The 21,767-nt window shown below is 35.3% G+C and overlaps 1 protein-coding gene across 1 annotated transcript in view; it reads left to right on the top strand.

Moving 5' to 3' along the window:
* The window catches only part of STT3B (STT3B, subunit of the oligosaccharyltransferase complex (catalytic)), a 46,802-nt gene that overhangs the window by 10,911 nt on the left and 14,124 nt on the right, over positions 1 to 21,767 (top strand). The window contains exons 3-8 of the mRNA XM_010835558.1: positions 3,943 to 4,008; positions 5,629 to 5,728; positions 13,361 to 13,459; positions 14,448 to 14,594; positions 15,679 to 15,727; positions 19,679 to 19,833. Coding sequence (XP_010833860.1) covers positions 3,943 to 4,008; positions 5,629 to 5,728; positions 13,361 to 13,459; positions 14,448 to 14,594; positions 15,679 to 15,727; positions 19,679 to 19,833 — 616 coding nt within the window. The remainder of the gene's footprint in view (positions 1 to 3,942; positions 4,009 to 5,628; positions 5,729 to 13,360; positions 13,460 to 14,447; positions 14,595 to 15,678; positions 15,728 to 19,678; positions 19,834 to 21,767) is intronic.

The following is a 21,767-nucleotide window of genomic DNA, read 5'->3' as shown; positions in this document are numbered from 1 at the left end:
CATCCATGCTGTGGCATGTGTCAGAATTTCCTTTTTTATGGCTGAAAATAATATTCTATTGTATCTATATACCACCTTTTGTTTATCGATTCATGTGTCGGTGGACACTTTGGTTGCTTCCATGTTTTAGCTAACATGGGTATACAAATCTCTCTCTACCTTGCTTTCAGTTCTTCTGGGTATATACCCAGAAGTGAAACTGCCGGGTCATGTGTTAGTTCTATTGTGATTTTTTGAGAAGCCACCATATTGTTTTCTGTAGCAACTGTACTATTATACATTCCTACTAGCAGTAGGTCTATTTGAGTTAGTTTTGTATATGCTGGTAAGGTCCAACTTCATTATTTTGCACATTGATGTCCAGTTTGCTCAGCACTGTGTACTGAAGGGACTGTGGTTCCCCATTGAAAAGACTTGGCGCCTTTATTGAAAATCATTTGACCATATATACAAAAGTCTGTGAGTTTTTTATTTTGTTCCATTGACCTCTCAGTATGTATGTGTCTTCATGCCGACACCACACTGATTACTTTAGCTGTGGAGTAAGTTTTAAAATCAGGAGGTGTTTGTCCTCTTTGTTCTTTTTCGGGATTCCTTTGGCTACTAGGGGTCCCTTGAGATTCCATTTGAATTTAGGGTGGGTTTTTACTTCTGCAAAGAAAAAATCATTGGATTTTGATATGGATTGCATTGACTCTAGATTACTTTGGGTAGTATTGTCATCTTCCAGTCCATGAATAATCATGGAGTGTTTCCATTTCTGTTTAAACAGTGTTTTACAGTTTTCATCATGCAAGTCTTTTAATTCATTAGTTTAATTGTATTCTTTTTGATGCTATTGGAAATTTTTTGTAATATCCTTCTTGCATTGCTATTGGTTAGTGTATAGAAATGCAGTGGGGTTTATTTATTTATTTTTCCTGTGTTGACTTGTATCTTGCTGTTTTGCTGAGTTCATTTATTAGCTCTAGCAGGTTTTGTTTGGGGGGGGAGGGCTTTTTCCATATGAGATCATATCTGTGAACAAGGGTGATTTTACTTCTTTCGAACCAATTTGGATTCCTTTTATTTATTTTTCTTGTCTAATTGCTCTGGGTAGGACTTAAGTACTGTGTTGAATAGAGGTGGTGAAAGTAGGCATCCTTGTCTTCTTCCTGGTCATAGAGGAAAAATTTCAGTCTTTCACTTTTGAACATATTCACTGTAGTTTTCATATATGGCTTTTGTTATGTATTACATATTATTAAGTATGTAATATATTTTATATACTAATATATAGTATTTTGTATTTTAATGTCATTTACACATTTTTATACATGGTATCGCTAGTCTCATATGTGAGAGTTCGGCTAGATAGAAAGGTCTAGGTCATTTGTTCTTTACTTGAAATTTTTGAAATTGTTGTACTATCATCATTTTGCTTCTTACTGTTAACCTAATTTTATGTGTTTCATAAGAAATGTCTTTTTTTTTTTTTTTTCCTGAAGAAATAAATAATGAGTTTTTTATTTTTTGGGGTTTTTTTACCTATATAGCATTGAAATCTAATAGATTCTAAGATATGTACCAGAGTTGATAACTCTTGGTAATGGTAAACCCTTGCAACACAGTATATTTATTGTTAATTTTTATTTCTGGAAAGCTGTCTTTGATTATAGTCTCAAATATAGTTTGTTTCACTGTTTGTTTTTCTTGGATCTTCTTCCTCTTTGTTTGAATTCCAGTTCTATCATTGGAGTTGTTTAAACCTCCTCCATGTCTATTTCATCAGTTATAAAATGAAAGACAAGTGATACTTAACTACACATCCAAATTTGAGGAAAAAAAATTATTTATTTAGGTTTCAAACACTGTAATGGATAAGAAGCAAAAATAAAATCCTGTTACAAAGTAAAAAAAAAAAAATTACCTCATATGGTTTAAATAAGCTAATTCATGTAAAGGTACAGAACATTGTAGGAACACAGAAAGGGATGAGTCAATGTTTGTTTCCATTGTTACTATCAACAAAAATAGAGCTAATGTGGATAGAATAGTACTTAGAACAGTACTTCTCACCATATTGCAGCCTATAGTCCTGTGCCTTGGTAATCAGCCTTGTCCTGAAACTGTATTACTTGCAATCACAGATCTGATTTCTGTCTGTATTATCTCTTGGAATTATTTCTTTTCTGGAATGCCATGTTATAGAAACAGACAGTTTGGAGTGGCCCTTTATGTCTGACTTCATACAGCATAATACTTCTGAGAGTCATCTAAGAACATGGTATCTCTTTTTATTATTTTATTTCTCAGTTTTTGCTTTAACTTTTCTAGATCATTATATTAGTCATTTGAGATCATCTCTTCTAATGTAAGGAATCTTCCCAGGTGGTGGCTCAGTGGTAAAGAATCTATCTGCCAGTGCAGGAGACTCAGGAGATGCGGGTTTGATCCCTGGGTTAGGAAGTGGAAATGGCAACACAGTCCATAGGGCTGCAAAGAGTCAGACACAGTTGAGCACTCATACACTTCTAATATAAGCAGTTTCCCTTTATGCACTATTTTAACTTCACTGCACAAACTTTCTTTGAGAAATAATTTACATACTATAAAATTCAGTCTTTCAAAGTATACAGTTCAGTGGCTTTCAGTATATGAATAGAGTTATAAATCAAACTTCCAGATTATAATTTTCTTGCTTTAAAAATTTTTAATATTTTAATATATCCCCTCGCCATTCATATTTCAGAATAGGACCCATGTTATCTTACCCTGCCCAAAGGGAAACCTTTTCAAAGTTGGCATGGTTTGGGGGAGGAGATCAGAGTATATTTTGGCATACATGTGCACTGTATTCCGAGCAGTGTTTCGGAACACTGAATTCTGAATTCTGAGCAGTGTTTCGTAGTCTATTAGAAGTCTCAGGCAGCTCGAAGTGCTGTGAATTGGGAATGTTTTCTCTTTTCTTCCTCTTTGCCTTCCTTTTTTGTTACAATTTCCCCAAAGGTTGATGTCACCTGTGGTTTGTTTAATGTACTAATAGAAGACCATTTTGAAAATAAAGAATTCCTTGAAATAAGCTCTGTATAATACTGTTAAGTTGAACTTCCTATCATATCAGGACATAAAGATAGCTCTTAATACAGGATTGCTTATAATGGGCCTTATGTCTATCATTTCTTTAGGACCCTCACTTGATTCATCTTAAAGATGACCCATTGCTCTTGGCATAAGTATTCAGAGCTTATGCTTTTAAATTTTTAAATTCTGTTTCTGAAGGTGCTGATGTATTTTGCTCTTTCAGATGAACATATAAACTCTTTGATTAGTTTCTTTGTAGATCATAGACATTTGTCAACTTTTTAAACCTTTGTTTACAGACCGTTGTCTTTCCAGTTGAGAGTAATTGAGAATCTTACTGACATTAGGTCTTCTAGAAATTTAAGAATATAAACTTAATGAAGATGTTGATTGTGGTGTCTTAAAATTTCTAGTTTAATTTGTTTTCAAAAATGAATGTTCATAATTAATATTTATATATAGATGATCACATTCAGATGAAGAAAAACCACAGATTAAGGTGTTAGGTCTAAGCAAACCTGCCATATAAAAATGTAGAGTTACTAAACAAATTTATTTTTTAGTTAAAAATCTTAATTTGTTGATATTAATCATTTTAAGATAGAAAATAGAACAAATGGAGAAATATACATTGTTCCTTTTGATACTCTTTTTACTAAAAACTACATAACTTAAAAAAAAAAAATCGAAGCTACTCCTAAAATGTCTGACTACTGTCCAGTGTTAGTAAGTGGATCTAAGTATCTGTGTAATCTCATTACCCATTTTAAAGAATAATTTTCACTTTTTATAATACAAGTTTACTAAACACTTAACCTTTTTTCAATCAACAGGAACATTTATAAACATTTTTATATCAGTTGCTTGTTTGTTTTTCAGGTAAAATCTGTAAAAACTGGGTCAGTTTTTTGGACGATGTGCTGCTGCTTGTCGTATTTCTATATGGTAAGATTTCATACTTGAAACTGAATACATGAGGTCTGAGTCTTTGGCAACTAGACCAGTGCCTTCTCTTCTCAGTCAGGGTAGTTCTCCACTTCCTTTCTCCTGAAGTCTTTAAGATCTTTTATTTCATGCATTTTCTTTCCTTACTACCACTTTCTTCCCTACTCCTGTCTTCAGGGTCTTGTATGGACTTCTACTTTACGGGTGATGGAGGACTAATACTTAACCTCTCAAACAAAATTTGCAGCAAGTGAACACAAAAATTTTCTTTCAGATGTACAACTTTTTGTAAATAATGATCACATTCTCTGGGTTAACCTGTGAACTACTTGTCTAATTTTTTCAACAGGTTACTTAAGATTGGAGTTCAGTATCACCTCTTTAATCTCCTGCCTTTCTTTTCATACCACAGCCTATATGGTTTTCTTATGCTGAAAATTAATGATAATCTTAGGTAACTTTTTTTTGGTTGTTAAACAAATGTCATGGAATTTGTTTCCAAGTTATCCATGCCCCTTTTTAAGTGGTTAAAGGTTAGGACATATTATGTACCTAATTAATGTGTCCTAGGCACGTTGTGCTCAGTAATAGCAAACTTACTCTCTTTTGAGTTTAGACTTAAATTTTAGAAATAACCAGGAGTCCTTCAGGTAGAACTGGAGCTCAACCAGAGGAATGTTGTTTTTTGTGAAAAAATAGCACATGACTGAAGCAGTAAACTGATGTTGTTATATGAATTGTAAACAAAAAGCAATTTCTTATATAAGTAGTTCTGAAATATTTTAGACAGGGATAGATAGCATTGTTAGAATGTATGTTAATATATAGTCTCCTAAGGTGACTGTTGATTCAAATGGTTCTATCAAGCTTTTCATTATTAGAGCATATGTAAGAACTTGATCTTGACAGACCTTATTGTTGTTACTGAATTGAATGTTCTTAAAAAATAATAAATAATAATACTTTAATCCTAAAGCATAATCATTAGGATCTTTATTAATTTAGACCAGAACATACTCAACTGTCTGATAAATAGAATTTTTCTAGCTTTGTGATACAGGCTAAACATTAAACTGGGATCCTGGTTTGTATCCATTAGTAGGAAGAAATTTATACCCAAGGTAGCACCTTTTATCTTGAGGATCACAAAGCATATCCAGATCATCAGAGTATTCCTTTTAGTTGAGGTGTTGACTGATGTTAACATCCATTGTTCTTACTTTCTGTGAAGTCTCTTGCAATGTATTTACCATAAAAAATGGGGGAGAGCAAAGGGTTTTTTGCCTTTAAAAGTTTATGATATGTATCCTAAAGTCTGTATCTCTGTGACAGTCTTTTTATTGCCAATTCACAAACTGTTCTCAATGTTCTTAATAAGTTTAATTTGACCATTCCTCTAGTGGATATAAAAAAGTGTATTGGATTTATGGGATTGTGTTGTTTTAATTATCAATAAAAAAAAAGTAGGTTATTTGTATGTTATAGAAAAAATAGGTTATTTTGAAGCATCTCAAAATTGCTGAAAATCCTAGTGTTTATGTTTAGACTTTTGTGGCAGAATTTATCTACTTTAAGAAGCAAATATGTAAATTATTTAACTTAGCATTTCTTTACTCATAGGTCTCTGCTTGGGGTGGTTATGTGTTTATTATCAACCTTATTCCACTGCATGTATTTGTGTTGTTACTGATGCAGAGATACAGCAAAAGAGTCTACATAGGTAAGTGATCTGACTTCTGATATCTGTCAACTTCTAAGAGGTGTTTTGTATACATTCTTTCATTGTCAGACATTTCTGTTTTGGTATTACCCATGAGTAATAAACCTAACTTTACAGTGTTTTGCTTTTTTGTATTCATAAGGAGGGTTAGGCATTTTTACCGAAGTGTGTATTAACTTTTCCTTAATGAGTTTGTTTTGTTTTTGCAGAAATAAGTCTTGATTTAATATTTATCAGCCTTTTTTTTTTTTAATTTGGGGAAATGATATATACACACTATAAGCATACTATTACACTATATATACACACTATTCTAATTCACCTTACTCACTGTAAGAGACTGAGCATCCTTAACAGTTTAATAAGCTTTCGAAAGCCCTTTCTGAATAATACACAGCACAGTGTCTTAATCCATTCAAGCTGCTGTAACAAAAATGCCACAGACTGGGTAGTTTATAAACAAGAGAAATTTATTTCTCAATTTGGAAGCTAGAAAGTCTAAAATCAAGGCACCAGAATGCTCACATTCTTCTGAGGGCTATTTTCCTGTTAGCTTGATACCATCTCTGTCTCCACATAGTAGAAGGAACAAGCCAGCTCTCTGGGGCCTCAATTTAAAAGGGTACTTGTTCCCCGGTGACCTCATTATTTAATCACTTCCCAAAGGCTGCCTCCTAACACCCTTTCCTCGGGTATTGGGTTTATAAACATTCAGACCAGAGAGTAGACTGAGTATTTTCTTTGCAAGATTTTAATTTGCTCTACAGGTTTTAGAACACATCTTTAGAATAAGATGCTTAGTAATAGATGGTGTCTTGAATCTTAGAACTCACTTTCTATGATAGAGACAGAACTTTTACAGGTTGTATTAATCACAGAGAAGTTGTCATCTGAAACCAGTGTCTTTATAATAAAGTAATACAATTCTATTATAATAATGTTGGAAAACATTAACAAAAATAATAAAGCTGTTTGCTTGATTAAAAAACATAACAGTTTGGCAGTTTATCAAAAACTTAATGATAAAGTTACTGTGACCCACAAATCCACTCCTTGTTATATACCCAAGAGAATTGAAAATTACATACTTACACAGAAACTTGTAATGTTCATAGCAGCATTCGTTATTCATAATAGCCAAAAACTGAAGACAACCCAATGTCCATTAACTAATGAATGGATAAAGTGTGGTGTATCCATACAGTGGAGTGTTGTTCGGCAGTGAAAAGGAATAAAGGTGATACATGCTACATCGTGAACCTTGAAAACATTGTGCTGAGTAAAATAAATCGGGTACAAAAGGCCATGTAACTATGGGATTCTTTCTGTATAACATGTCCAGAGGTGGCAAATCCATAAAGACAGCAAGCAGGTTAGAGACAGAAAGTTGGTTTAGAGGTTGCCAAGGGTTTGGGGACTAGAGTGACAGCTTATAGATACGGGTTTCTTCTGGCGGCGGGGGAGGGGGTGGTGGAATTGTTCTAGAATGAAATAGTGGTGATAGTCACACAACTTTAGTCACACACATAACCACTATAATAACCACTATAATAACCACTCAGTGGTACATTTTAAAAGGGCGGGGTTTTTTTAGTATGTGTTATATCAGTTTTTTTAAAAAGTTATAATCTGCTGATTAGGTTTATACCCACTTCAGCATACTTTATAACAATCACCACTGAAATAGTACATATATATATATATCAGGTAGTTCTTATACACAATGAATTGTCCTAAGTTCTTTGCATGTATTGAACTCATTGACTCTTGATAACCTCACCTTGAGGATAGGTCCTGTTAAACAAGAGAAGACAATTTGCTCAGGATCATGTAGCTAGTAATGGAGCTGAAGCCTAAATGTAGATATTTTGGCTTGATACCCATGATGCAAAAAAATCACTGACTGTATTGCCTACCATATGAATAAATACCTTACTGTAGAAATATATCAACATGTGATTATATATCTCGTTACCCTGAAAACACTGTTAGCCAGCATTGGAATCCAGAAAAGACGACCATGGATTAAACAGTAACTCCGAACTTTTTGTTTTGAAACGGTATGAGGAAAAAATGTTTTTAAATTAAATGCTTATGGGGAAGAACTAAGAGTTTCTTTGTTTAATTTTAAAAATGTAGGGCCCTAAAAATGTAATGGTCAGGAGAACAGAGTTAGGGAGAAGATTGAGGGATAGACCTTTGTGAAATGCCCCTGAATCAGGAAGAGGAAGAAGAGCTAAAGAAAGTGAAGTTAGATTAGCAAAGTCTAACTTCCCTACCCTCCTCATTTCTATTTAGCTCTAGAAGTTACCAAAGAGCATCATCTTACACTTTTAAATTATATTTCTTCGTTCTTTCTGCTATCCTATGCTTGATTTCATTTTAAGCATCAATAGTAGGTATATTTTGCTATTTTAAAAAATTGTCATTGTGTCTCCATTCAGATGTTTTGCACAAGTCACTTCTTCCTGCTTTTACAAATAGAGCTTATAAAATAGTAGTTTAAAAGATTCATTCAATACAGTTTATAATGAACCACATCCTTGAGAAAGAAAAATTATTTTTTCTCTTGTGTATCTGTTAGTCATTATATTTCTTTCTGCTGGTCAAGAAGAATCCATGGAGGGTTTTTGTTTGTTTGTTTGTTTGTTTTTTGTTGAGGGGGATCTTGTAAGCTATAATTCCATGTACGTTTCTTCCCATCTTTCACTCCCTTTATTTATGAGCATTCACAGTAATCAAACAGTAAAATATCTTTATTAATCAAAGATTTCAACAGTCTTGTAAGCCTTTAATCATATTTATTAATAATAAAGCAAAACTGGTTGAGTTTGGAAGTATTTTCTGTTTCTTTTGGTTAGTGCTGTTGTGGTTGAGAGAGAAGTATTTTGCCAGCCCTTTCTATTAAATATCACCCAGGAGATAGAGCGAATGCTAAGGTGATTTCATGGTAGATTAGAGTTAACTAGAATATAATATTCACAAAACCTTTTCTAACTTTATTTACATAAAGGGACGTACAGTAGTATTTTAAAAGCATGAAGGGTGCTGTCAACTTAAGTTGCGATACTTTGTCAGGGAGAAAGAAAATACTTAAAGATTACTTTGGGGAACAGCAAGAGCTTCTTGAAAACTGGGCATTTCTTTGGTACTTGAATCAGGCCTTTTGGTGCCTTTTATTTTACAGACCAACTCATATGTGCACCTTAAGCTAAGAACAGTGGTTTGTTTCTTTTCTGTATCAATCTAGTCCCACCCAATACCCTTGGGAAAAAAAAGTACTGTAAAAGTGAAAAGATGTTTAGGTTCTGTTTTAGAAGATTACTATTTGTCCCAAATCAAAGAGATTTTCTTTGCTTACAAATAAGCTAACAGACTTTGTATATATCTTCCTAATGATAATTTGAGGGGAATTCTAACACATTGGAAGTTTGATCTGCAGGAGAAAATTGCTGGTAACTATACTTCCACAGGATGGCAGTGTGGTAACATTGTCATGATGTAATGAATGATTTACCACACTATTGGTCTTGTTTGTTTCCTTAGAACTCACTACTTTGATGGAAAGAAAGCTTTATTCTTCTGGTTTAAAGGGTAAAAAAAAGTAGGTTAAGATAGATGGATAGAAGGTTGTGAAGATGTAGACCATAGTTTGGTCAAGTTTCAGAGTCTGATGGAGAACAATTGCTCTGTGCGTGTGCTGTTGAGGGTTCTGAGAATGTCAGAGAATGGTGCAGGTGGTGTTATGTGCGTCTTCAATGTCCAGGTCAAGAAGCAGAGCTCTCGCCCTCCTTTAAGTTCTTACAGAGCCAGGGTTTTTTCCACCAACGTTGCATGTACTTGCTCCATTGTATTGAGGTAATTTGTGTACATCTTTGATTTTCCAAATTGGATATCTGATTCTTAGAAGGTCGGATTGTATTTTTAGAATGTCTTGACCATAATAGAATATAACTTAATATTTGAATGAACTAAAGAGATAATTTTAAAACATATGGTACAAAGACTCGAGAAAAACACATTTTCATTTTGCATTGGAGAATGGTTTAAGAATTGAGGGTTTACTTCACTATTTCTACTAGTTTCACTGTTTCTTAATATGTATTTTCTGTGTTTTAAAACATGGGTTTGTAAATGGGATTTAAATTGAGGTATGGTGATGTATATCTAATTTTACAGGTTCAAGAAGAAGGGCAGTATTAAGCAAGATAAACTTGAAATTTTTTTTTTTTTAAACAAAATTCAGCTGAGTGCATTTTAAGTATCTAATTGGCTTTATTAATGATTCATAAGTTGGGCAGCATCACTATTCTAGCCAACTAGAAAGGAGCTCCAAAGAACCACTGTAAGGGAAAGATTTTTTATAGGCAAGACAAGGAATTCATAACCAAAAAAGCCTTTCAGGCTTAGGTAACCTACTTGTGGGGGAGGGAAAGGGTCTTTGTGGCAGATTCCCTCCTCTTTCTTTGGGCAGTGGGGGTTAGAAAGAATTACCTCATTTGTGCTGACAGAACATTCCATGCTGACCTAGTAGAATAGTATTCCTGGGGAAGGTTGTGACTACAGTTAGGATTGGGTATTGAGTCTTGAATTTCAGCACTACTGACTCCATCTGGGGCCTTTAACAATGGAAATATTTGTGTGTTAAAGAGTACTATGAAGTAGAACATACATCCCTCTATGTAAACATCTCAGTATCACTGATCCAAAAAAGATAAAAATAGGGAAGACATGAATCAAGTTCTTTTAAAAGAAGATGGTTGTCTTCGGATTATCGCATGTATCACGTTTATTAGCTTTGAATCATCAGTGTATGTAAGTAGGTATAAATGAGGTTAGTTTGGGTAGAGGAATATTTATAGGTAAAATATTGTTGAGAACATGTCTGTTTCTATTAGTTGAGATTTGTTTGACACTAACTCATATTTACAAAGTAATGTGTTTGCAAGTTAAAGTCCCACCTGGCCTTTTTTTTATGTTTCTTGAGATTGAGTTTCTTTTTCTTGAACCCATCTCCATCACTTTTTTTATTAACTTGAACTCTAGTGTACCACTTCTTTATAAAGAGTTTTCTTTACCTAATGGCAGTGAATGCCTGTGTAGCTTCATGAAACCACTGAAATGAGAATATTAGCAGATTTAGTCTCTTTTTGAATATACCTGGAAAAGTAGAAACAGTTAACAGATTTTCTTGGGCTTCAAAATCACTGTGGATAGTGACTGCAGCCATGAAATGAAAGACACTTGTTTGGAAGGAAAGCTATGACAAACCTAGACAGTATATTAAAAAGCAGAGATATCACTTTGCTGACAAAAGTCTGTCTGGTCAAAGCTGTGGTTTTTCCAGTAGTCATGTGTGGATGTGAGAGTTGGACCATAAAGAAAGCTGAGCACCGAAGAATTGATGCTTTTGAGTTGTGGTGTTGGAGAAGACTCTTGAGAGTCCCTTGGACTGCAAGGAGAGCAAACAGTCAATCCTAAAAGAAAATCAATCCTGAATATTCATTGGAGGGACTGATATTGAAGCTGAAGCTTCAGTAATTTTGCCACTTGATGTGAAGAGCCAACTCATTTGAAAAGACCCTGATGCTGGGAAGATTGAAGGCAAAAGGAGAAGAGGGCAGCAGAGGGTGAGATAGTTGAATAGCTTCACCAACTCAATGGACATGAATTTGAGCAAACTTCAGGAGATAGTGAAGAACCGGGAAGCCTGGCACATTGTAGTCCATGGAGTCACAAAGAGTTGGACAGGACTTAGTGACTGAATAACAGCAGTTCTTCAAGGTCACAAAATGACCATGTTCCCATTTTTTTTTCCTAATTCGGCCTGCTTACTCTTTGTGCGTCTACACAGACTGATTTGTAAGAGAAACATACTGGTATTTGAACAACATCAACCACAATGGTTGGCAGTTCAAATATATGTGACATAGAATTTCTTGTTCATATTTACTTTATTGCATTTGCGTTCACATATCTCATTGAGAGTAGTTCTAGTCCAACACTAATGTGTCTGTGAAGAAAGCTGAGCACCGAAGAATTGATACTTTTGAAATGTGATGTTGGAGAAGACTCTTGAGAGTCCCTTGGACTGCAAGGAGATCCAACCAGTCCATTCTGAAGGAGATCAGTCCTGGGTTTTCTTTGGAAGGAATGATGCTAAAGCTGTAACTCCAGTACTCTGGCCACCTCATGCGAAGAATTGACTCATTGGAAAAGACTCTGATGCTGGGAGGGACTGGGGGCAGGAGGAAAAAGGGATGACAGAGGATGAGATGGCTGGATGGCATCACTGACTCGATGGACGTGAGTCTGAGTGAACTCTGGGAGTTGGTGATGGACAGGGAGGCCTGGCATGCTGCGATTCATGGGGTCGCAAAGAGTTGGACACAACTGAGCGGCTGAACTGAACTGAATGTGTCTGGAAAGTACATTGTTGGATGAGTTTGTTCTGCAGGATCCTCTTGACAACCAGTTCTCTGTTAGCTTGAGGTCATCAGAAACTTTATACATTGGTCCTTCCTATTACATTTACTTAAGCTTCTTAGCCTTTTCCTAATACTGTAGTCATCTCTGATCAGACAGCTTGGAAGGCAACTTAACATTTGAAATATTAACCCATAATTTACCTCAATAAGCATGCTTTCTCAGCTGGGATAAAGAGAAGTGTATGCTGTGCTGTACAGTGTGTAGCATACAGATGCGTCTGCTGAGCCGTTCTCTTGCAGTCTTTTTTTTCCTAGTAGAGTACTTTATTTGCCAAGCACTAAATATTGACTATCCTTCATAAAGTGATGTGTATAATAAGCTTTTTAAATGGAATATTTTTCACATTTACTTATTTCAGAAGAGTTTTAACTTTTTTTCAAAGTAAGTTTTAATTATGACTATTCCAGATATTTTCTCTGTAATGATCTGTGAACACCTTAATGCAAAAACAAGTCCTTCATACAAGCTGTAACCACTTCCCAATTTGCCTATACACTTAGGTTCATATAAGCCAAGAATACTACATAGTATATTCAGTGCAGAAAGCAAATAAGTTTCCTTTATTAGATCCTAATAAATTTGTAACTAGTCTGTTTTATGACTTGACCTCTGTGCACTTAGTTCTTTTATTCTTTAATAATAGAAAACCTAGTAGATGGACATAAAGTTTCTTTAAACTGGTTACATTACTGTACAAAAATATTAGGAGATTATAAAAAGGTTGTGAAATACTTACAAGCTTTTCAGACTGCAAGCTACTCATATAGGATAATGATAAGCTTTCATTTGGTAATGCATACTTTGTGTTAATGCTAATAGGAATGGTGTTTACATGCTTATTGGGTCATGTCAACAATTGTTAATGATAGGTTGAAAAAATTTGATTCCATTTTCAGAAGAAGAAAACAGCACCAGTCTCCTTAAAATAATACTTTTCTTAAATGGCAGAAAAGAATTGTATGTTTTATAATGTATGGTTGATTAATCATCAAATATGTATCAAATAGAATAGTCACTTCAAAATTCTATTAAAATAAGTTGTTAAAACTTTGCTAAAAAAATATATGAATCATGTATATATTTATGTTTGAAGTACTTAATGGTAATAGTGAATTGTCCTTGTTTCCTATTTTGTCTTTATAGCATATAGCACTTTCTATATTGTGGGCCTAATATTATCCATGCAGATACCTTTTGTGGGATTCCAGCCAATCAGAACAAGTGAACACATGGCAGCTGCAGGTAGGAAAAATATCTATGTTCTTTCTTCTAAAGAATCCATGAATGTGTGACTGGTCTTCAGTGGAATGAAGGGTTCTTTTGGGGTTTTGTTGTTGTTTCTAATTTTCATTGTATTAGTTCTGAAACATCACCACTGTAAAATATGACAGAATTTATTGAGACTTTCTGATATTGGGCTTCTGAAAGTGCCTGTCTTCCCAGGTATGACTGTTTTGAGAAGGTAAAACATCCTTTTTTGCCAACACTAATTTGCTTTGTATAAACAAATATTAAACATTTGCTTTGTATAAACGAACATTAAATAGTAATGTATCTGTATACTGAGTTATTATACCGAGTTGTCATTTTACCAAATTTAGATGGAATGAAACATTTCATTTTTATATTCTTTACATCTCACTAAAATATTTTATCCATCCCTACTAACTAGAATTAAAAGAGCTTTTATGTTGATTATAAAGTCACATAATTCTCCCTAAAGCAGAGCATTTTGCCATCATTAATCTGGGTCACAGATAACAAGATATAATGAAAGATCTGTGAATAAAACTTTTTATCAGAGATTCCACACAAGGTCCATGACCCATGGAAAATCCGTGGGTAGTCATTTTGTTTGTAGCATTTTATAAATATCGGTATATTTAACTTTGAGATGATGATGGTCCATAGCTTTTATCATCAGATTTTTCAGTGAGAATCTCGAACCACACACACCCACCCCAGCTATGAACAGTGACCATATATTGTTGTTCAGTCGTTAAGTCATGTCCCCACGGACTGCAGCACACCAGGCTTCTCTGTTCATGTATTAGAAAAAAAAAATGTAACAGAATTTTTTGGATGTATTAATTGGTTACCTGTCATTTGACAAAGGAAATGTCAGATCACTGAATTGTACAAGGTATTCTAAGTCTTCCAAATTAATGTTTCTCAATGTTCTTAGAAAAATGCTTTGTTGATTACTTATATGCACCTTCTCTTTAATTAGGTGTCTTTGCATTGCTGCAAGCTTACGCTTTCTTGCAGTATCTGCGAGACCGGTTAACAAAACAAGAGTTCCAGACCCTGTTCTTTTTGGGTGTGTCGCTAGCTGCAGGTGCTGTGTTCCTTAGTGTCATCTATTTGACTTACACAGGTAGGTGTCATCACCTGTCGGATGTGAATATTGTCTCTAGGTCATTGCAAAAGGTAAATTCTTTTGCAAATTTTGTACATGTTCCATTTATCCTAGTAGGTCAGCTATTGTTTCCTTAGAAACGGTATGAAAATAAGTCAAAGGTTCTAAAATCTGAACAGCACTACAAATTTCTTTCTTTTTTTAAACAATATATTTGTTGCTTCAGGTTTTGCTAAATCCACATTCAAGCATCCTTCTCTTGATAGATGATTAGGCCCAAAATGTATAAAATCCAAAGTTTCTGGTGTTAATGGCATAGGTTTACCCTCCCTAGTGTGTTATATACTCTGTCTCCTGCTTCTAAACAGCCAACCAGATCAGCTTTCAGTCAGCTTCTGGATTCTAAGTTACTTTCTTGTCCTGACTTTACCAGTCACTGGAAACAAATCAAATTCTTTCTGAAGATATGTCAAATTAATGTACCAGCTTAGCTCATAAAATCATGAAGAATTCATTGACAGGAGTAAAAGGCATAAATGTTTAAAATCACCTTTATAATTGATCTAAATTTGGCGTACTGGACACCTCTCACTTTTTAAAATTATCCAGTGCTATCTTAATATCTCTACTAGTCAATTAGAGGTTTAAAAGAATCAGAAAGCTTTCTACAGTGTTGGTGTCATTAGCTTGTTGTATTTCTTTGGAAATGTAATGTCCATGGGTATTTTTTTAATTTGATCCCTAAGGCTCAGACAGTAAAGAATCTGCCAGCAATGCAGAAGACCTGGGTTCGATCCCTGGGTCAGAAAGACCCCCTGGAGAAGGAAATGGCAACCCACTCCAGTATTCTTGCCTGAGAATTCCATGGACAGAGGATCACAAAGGATCCGTAGGATCACAAAGAGTTGGACGTGACTGAGTGACTTAACACTACTACTACTGTATTTTATGTGATGACCAGCTGTGTGAAATACAGTATAACCTTTTTTTTAGGGCAGTTCTTTTAACATTAGCTTAAAATTAGTCCAAATAATCCGTAAACATAAAACCAATAAAAACAATGAAATGGCCAATGAATTTCCTTTGCATTTTTCCTTCCAAGGTTACATTGCACCATGGAGTGGCAGGGTTTTCTCATTTTGGGGCACTGGGTAAGTGCAGATAAGTTATTTGCCCTCATGTTATTTAAATATTCTTTTGTCTTCTTTATTGTTAATATCTCTGTCAATACCTGGCAACATTCTAAAATATTTAGCATATACCGGTTTAGTAAATGTTGTATTTTGTCTTTGTTATAATATCCATTTGGAATTCACCTGTAGTTTGATATGTAAGTCATATTTCTGTTCTTCATGGGCAACTCCTTATTTTTGTTTATTAAAACATTTCAGGTAATACGTGCCATTTTAATGATTGATTTTTTTTTTGTTTTTACCAATGTATTCAAAGTTTCCATCTGTTAGTAATATTTAATTTTTAACCCTTAAGGATAGATACTATGTTATAAATCCATATGCTATAGATATGAGAAAAAATTTAATTTTATTTAAGTTTCCTGGTGTTTTTTAACCATCAAATATGCTAGAGGATATTTGTTGCATTTTTTAAGAGTGCTTTTACGAGATGAGTTAATAAAAAAAATTTTTTTACATTAGCTCAATACTTTTTTTAACTCTAAAAATGTTTTCCTAAGGATAAGAAAATATCTCTTGGTGATAATTGATCTCTCTCCCTTGATTCTGCTATTCTGTTACCCCATGTGGCCCGATAAAAAACCTACCACATTTTATTGAACAGGCCTGCCCTTTGATATAATACCAAAAAGGCCCCTAGCCAGGCCTAAAGGGCATAAGCAAATGATGTATGGGTGGCTGAAGCTAACAGACACATACTCCCAGAGATCAGCCTTTGCATCACCAGAGAGTTTGAAGGAAAAACCCCAATTGTAGAAGTTAATTAATTCTGACTAGGTTAAAATTTTACTAGTCATACTTATTCTTGTTTTCAAACTTTACTTGCCCACTTTGGAATCTTAGGACATTTCAGAGAAAATCTGTCTTGTCCTTTCCATGTCTCTGACCAACCACCTCTGTGCCATCTCCGTGTTAAGAAAGGTATTGTCACAATAGGATATCTTATTCGATGAGTTATTCTGCTAGTCACATATCCAAAAGGTAGTCGAACTCATTGGTGCAAACTTAGGAAGTGCTTGTTCAGTTCAGTCCCTCAGTTGTGTCCAAATCTTTGTGACTCTATGGACTTCAGCATGTCAGGATTCCCTATCCATCACCAACCCCCAGAGTTTACTCAAACTCAAGTCCATTGAGTCGGTGATGCCATGCAACCATCTCATCATCTGTCGTCCCCTTCTCCACCTGCATTCAATCTTACCCAGCATCAGGGTCTTTTCAGATGAGTCAGCTGTTCACATCAGGTGGCTAAAGTATTGCAGTTTCAGCTTTAGCATCAGTCCTTCCAATGAATATTCAGGACTGATTTCCTTTTGGATGAACTGGTTGGATCTCCTTGCACTCCAGGGAACACTCAATACTCTTCTCTAACACCACAGTTCAAAAGCATCAGTTCTTTGTTGCTCAGCTTTCTTTATAATCCAATTCTCACATCTATACAAGACTACTGGAAAAACCATAGCTTTGACTAGATGGACCTTAGTTGGCAAAATAATGTCTCTGCTTTTTTAATGTGCTAAGTTGGTCATAACTTTTCATCCAAGGAGCAAGTGTCTTTTAATTTCATGGCTGCAGTCACCATCTGCAGTGATCTTGGAGCCCCTAAAGATAAAGTCTCTGTTTCTACTGTTTCCCCATCTGTTTGCCATGAAATGATGAGACCAGATGCCATGATCTTAGTTTTATGGATGTTGAGTTTTAAGTCAACTTTTTCACACTCCTCTTTCACTTTTATCAAGAGGCTCTGTAGTTCTTTACTTTTTGTCATTAGGGTGGTGTCATCTGCATATCTGAGGTTAATGATATTTCTCCTGGCAGTCTTGATTCCAGCTTGTGCTTCCTCCAGCCCAGCATTTCTCATGATGTACTCTGCGTATAAGTTAAATAAGCAGGGTGACAATATAGAGCCTTGACGTACTCCTTTCCCGATTTGGAACTCTTGCTTTTTCGATGATCCAGCGGATGTTGGCAATCTGATCTCTGGTTCCTCTGCCTTTTCTAAATCTAGCTTGAACATCTGGAAGTTCATGGTTCACATACTGTTGAGGCCTGGCTTGGAGAAATTTGAGCATTACTTAGCTAGCGTGTGAGATGAGTACAGTTTTGTGATAGTTTGAGCATTCTTTGGCATTGCCTTTCTTTGGGATTGGAATTTTCCAGTCCTGTGGCCACTGCTGAGTTTTCCAAATTTGCTGGCATATTGAGTCCAGCACTTTCACAGCATCTTCTTCTAGGATTTGAAATAGCTCAACTGGAATTCCATCACCTCCACTAGCTTTGTTCGTAGTGATGCTTCCTAAGGCCCACTTGACTTTGCATTCCAGGATGTCTGGCTCTAGGTGAGTGATCACACCATCATGATTACCTGGGTCATGAAGATCTCTTTTGTATAGTTCTTCTGTGTATTCTTGCCATGTGTCCTTAATATCTTCTGCTTCTGTTAGGTCCATACCGTTTCTGTCCTTTATTGCTCCCATCTTTGCATGAAAAGTTCCCTTAGTGTCTCTGATTTTCTTGAAGAGATTTCTAGTCCTTCCCATTGTATTGTTTTCCTCTATTTCTTTGCATTGATACTGAGGAAGGCTTTCTTATCACTCCCTGCTATTTTTTGGAACTCTGAATTCAAAAGGGTGTATCTTTTATTTTCTCCTTTGCCTTTCACTTCTCTTCTTTTCATAGCTCTTTGTAAGTCCTCCTCAGATAACCATTTTGCATTTCTTTTTCTTGGGGATGATCTTGATCACTGCCTCCTTTGCAATGTCATGAACCTCCATCCATAGTTCTTCAGGCACACTTGTCTATCAGATCTAATCCCTTGAATCTATTTGTCACTTCCAGTGTATAATCATGAAGGGATTTGATTTAGATCATACCCGAATGGTCTAGTGATTTTCCCTATTTTCTTCAATTTAAGTTTGAATTTGGCAATAAGGAGTTCATGATCTGAGCCACAGGTCATCTTGGTCTTGTTTTTGCTGACTGTATAGAGCTTCTCCATCTTTGGCTGCAAAGAGTATAATCAATCTGATTTCAGTGTTGACCATCTGCTGATGTCCATGTGTAGTCTTCTCTTGTGTTGTTGGAAGAGGGTGTTTGCGATGACCAGTGCATTCTCTTGGCAAAGCTCTATTAGCCTTTGCCCTGCTTCATTCTATACTCCGAGGCCAAATTTGCCTGTTACTCCAGGTATTTCCTGACTTCCTACTTTTGCATTCCAGTCCCCTATAATGAAAAGGACGTCGTTGTTTGCTGTTAGTTCTAGAAGGTTTTGTAGGTCTTCATAGAACTATTCAACTTCAGCTTTTTCAGCATTACTGGTCAGGGCATAGACTTGGATTACTGTGATGTTGAATGGTAATGTTGAATGTGATGTTGAATGTTGCCTTGGAAACAAACAAACATTCTGTCGTTTTTGAGATTGCATCCATTATGGTCATCTGAGTTAAATTCACCCATTCCATTCCATTCCATTTTAGTTCACTGATTCCAAAAATGTTGATGTTCACTCTTGCCATCACCTGTTTGACCACTTGCAATTTGTTTTGATTCATGGACCTAACATTCCAGGTTCTTATGCAATATTGCTCTTTACAGCATCAGAACAAGTGCAAAAGAAATTCCTATTTGAGCAAGCATTTTTGTGTTAGAAATCACACAGAAGAATATGTGTGTGGCCTTTTATAACTGGCCTTAGATAATTCTAATTTTAGGGGGAAGTATGTTGATTTTGGTTTTACCCATATGTGTCAGATTTATATCCACTATAGCAGGTAACATTGGAATGTACTTTTAAGCCAGAAGAGGGAGAGATGGGAACCATATCTATTAGTACAATCAAAGAAAGTTTATTCACCTAAAAGGAACTTCTGTTTTATCATTTAATTTTAAATAACGTAAACTTTTTAATACCAGGTATGCAAAAATACACATTCCAATTATTGCATCAGTGTCTGAGCATCAACCTACGACTTGGGTATCTTTCTTCTTTGATCTACATATTCTTGTGTGTACCTTCCCAGCAGGCCTGTGGTTCTGCATTAAAAATATCAACGATGAAAGAGTATTTGGTAAGAGGTTTTTAATAAATACTTTGGTTTATTTTTGTTATTGAGATTATCATTCCACCATGAAGTTTTGTCTTTGCTCAACTTTGCATAAAGATAAACTTTCCTCTCTTACTTTGCATAAGTGCTTAACCAAAAAAAAATTAAGTGAATTTGCATTATATATACTCTTAATTATTAACTGTTTAACTTTTGGACTAGAATGTAAGCTTTTCCTTCAATTGTTTTCTGAGAGGTTAATGTAATGATAGTCTGTGGCTGAGAATTGGAAATTATAACTTTGTTGACAGAATAGACTTGAGTATGTTTTCTCAGTTAATTCTAAGTAGGAAGACTTTTGCAGGGGCATCCATGATCCAAAAAGTTTCAGTGGGAAAGTACATTTTGTAATAGAATAAGAATCACCTGTAAGTAAATATCCTCTTGGCTGATAGATTTGTGTAATTTTCAACCAACAAGACTTAGAATTACAAACTATTTTAAAGCCATTGTTTAAGATAAGACCTGAAACTGAAAATGCTTTGTAATATGCACAGGGTCACACAAGCATATATCTTGTACAAGTACGTGGCCTGGACCATGCATGACACTCACAAGTTAGAGTTTCAGAGTGAAGTCAGGAGAGAGAAAATAGCATCTACGTAGGTGCTAACCAAAGAATGGCACTCATTCTTTTCTGCTTTATATAGGTCAGTGGACTTTGGAGAAAGCCATGTTAATACTACATCACTCAAGAAGAATTAGTTTAACAAATTGCCCATTCATGATTTAGCAGTCCCAATCCTAGATACCAAGAGAAGGGAGTGTGTGTGTCTAACAAAGGACATGTCTAAGAATGTACATGGCAACTTTATCCATAATAGTCCCTAGTTAGAAACATTCCAAAGGTTAGCAGTAGAAAAAAGAGATTCTTATGCATTTTAGAGTGGAATACAGCACAACAATTAATATAAGAATAGCATGGGTAAACAAAAGAAGTCAGTACAAAAGAGAACATTTTATATAATTTTATTTCTATGAAGTTTAAGAATAAGGAAGCATCACTACGAACAAAGCTTGTAGAGGTGATGGAATTCTAGCTGAGCTATTTCAAGCCCTAAAAGATGATGCTGTTAAAGTGCCACACTCAGTATGCCAGCAAATTTGGAAAACCCAGCAATGGCCACAGGACTGGAAAAGGTCAGTTTTCATTCCAATCCCAAAGAAAGGCAATGCCAAAGAATACTCAAGACTACCACACAGTTGCACTCATCTCACACGCTGGCAAAGTCATGCACAAAATTCTCCAAGATAAGCTTCAGCAGTACATGAACTGAGAATTTACAGATGTTCAAGCTGAATTTAGAAAAGGCACAACCAGAGATCAAATTGCCAACATCTGTTGGATCATAGAAAAAGCAAGAGAATCCCAGAAAAATATCGTCTTCATTGACTTCACTCAAGCCTTTGACTGTGTGGATTATAACAAACTGTGGAAAATTTTTCAAGAGATGGGAATACCAGACCACCTGACCTGCCTCTTGAGAAATCTGTATGCAGGTCAAGAAGCAACAGTTAGAACCAGATGTGGAACAATGGACTGGTTCCAAATTAGGAAAGGAATACGTCCAGGACGTATATTGTCACCTTGCTTATTTAACTTACATACAGAGTACATAATGAGAAATGCCAGACTGGATAAAGCACTGGAATCAAGCTGGAATCAAGATTGCTGGGTGAAATATCAATAACCTCAGAGAGGCAGATGACACCACCCTTATGGCAGAAAGTGAAGAGGAACTAAAAAGCCTTTAATGAAAGTGAAAGAGGAGAGTGAAAAAGTTGGCTTAAAGCTCAACATTCAGAAAACAAAGATCATGGCATCCAGTCCCATCACCTCATGTCAAATAGATGGGGAAAGAGTGGGCTTCAAAATCTCTGCAGATGGTGACTTCAGC

Source organism: Bison bison, unplaced genomic scaffold (assembly GCF_000754665.1).
Source record: "Bison bison bison isolate TAMUID 2011002044 unplaced genomic scaffold, Bison_UMD1.0 scf7180017864043, whole genome shotgun sequence".
NCBI lineage: Eukaryota > Metazoa > Chordata > Mammalia > Artiodactyla > Bovidae > Bison > Bison bison.
Note: the sequence above shows the minus strand (reverse complement) of the source record. Positions and strands in the feature narration are given on the sequence as shown.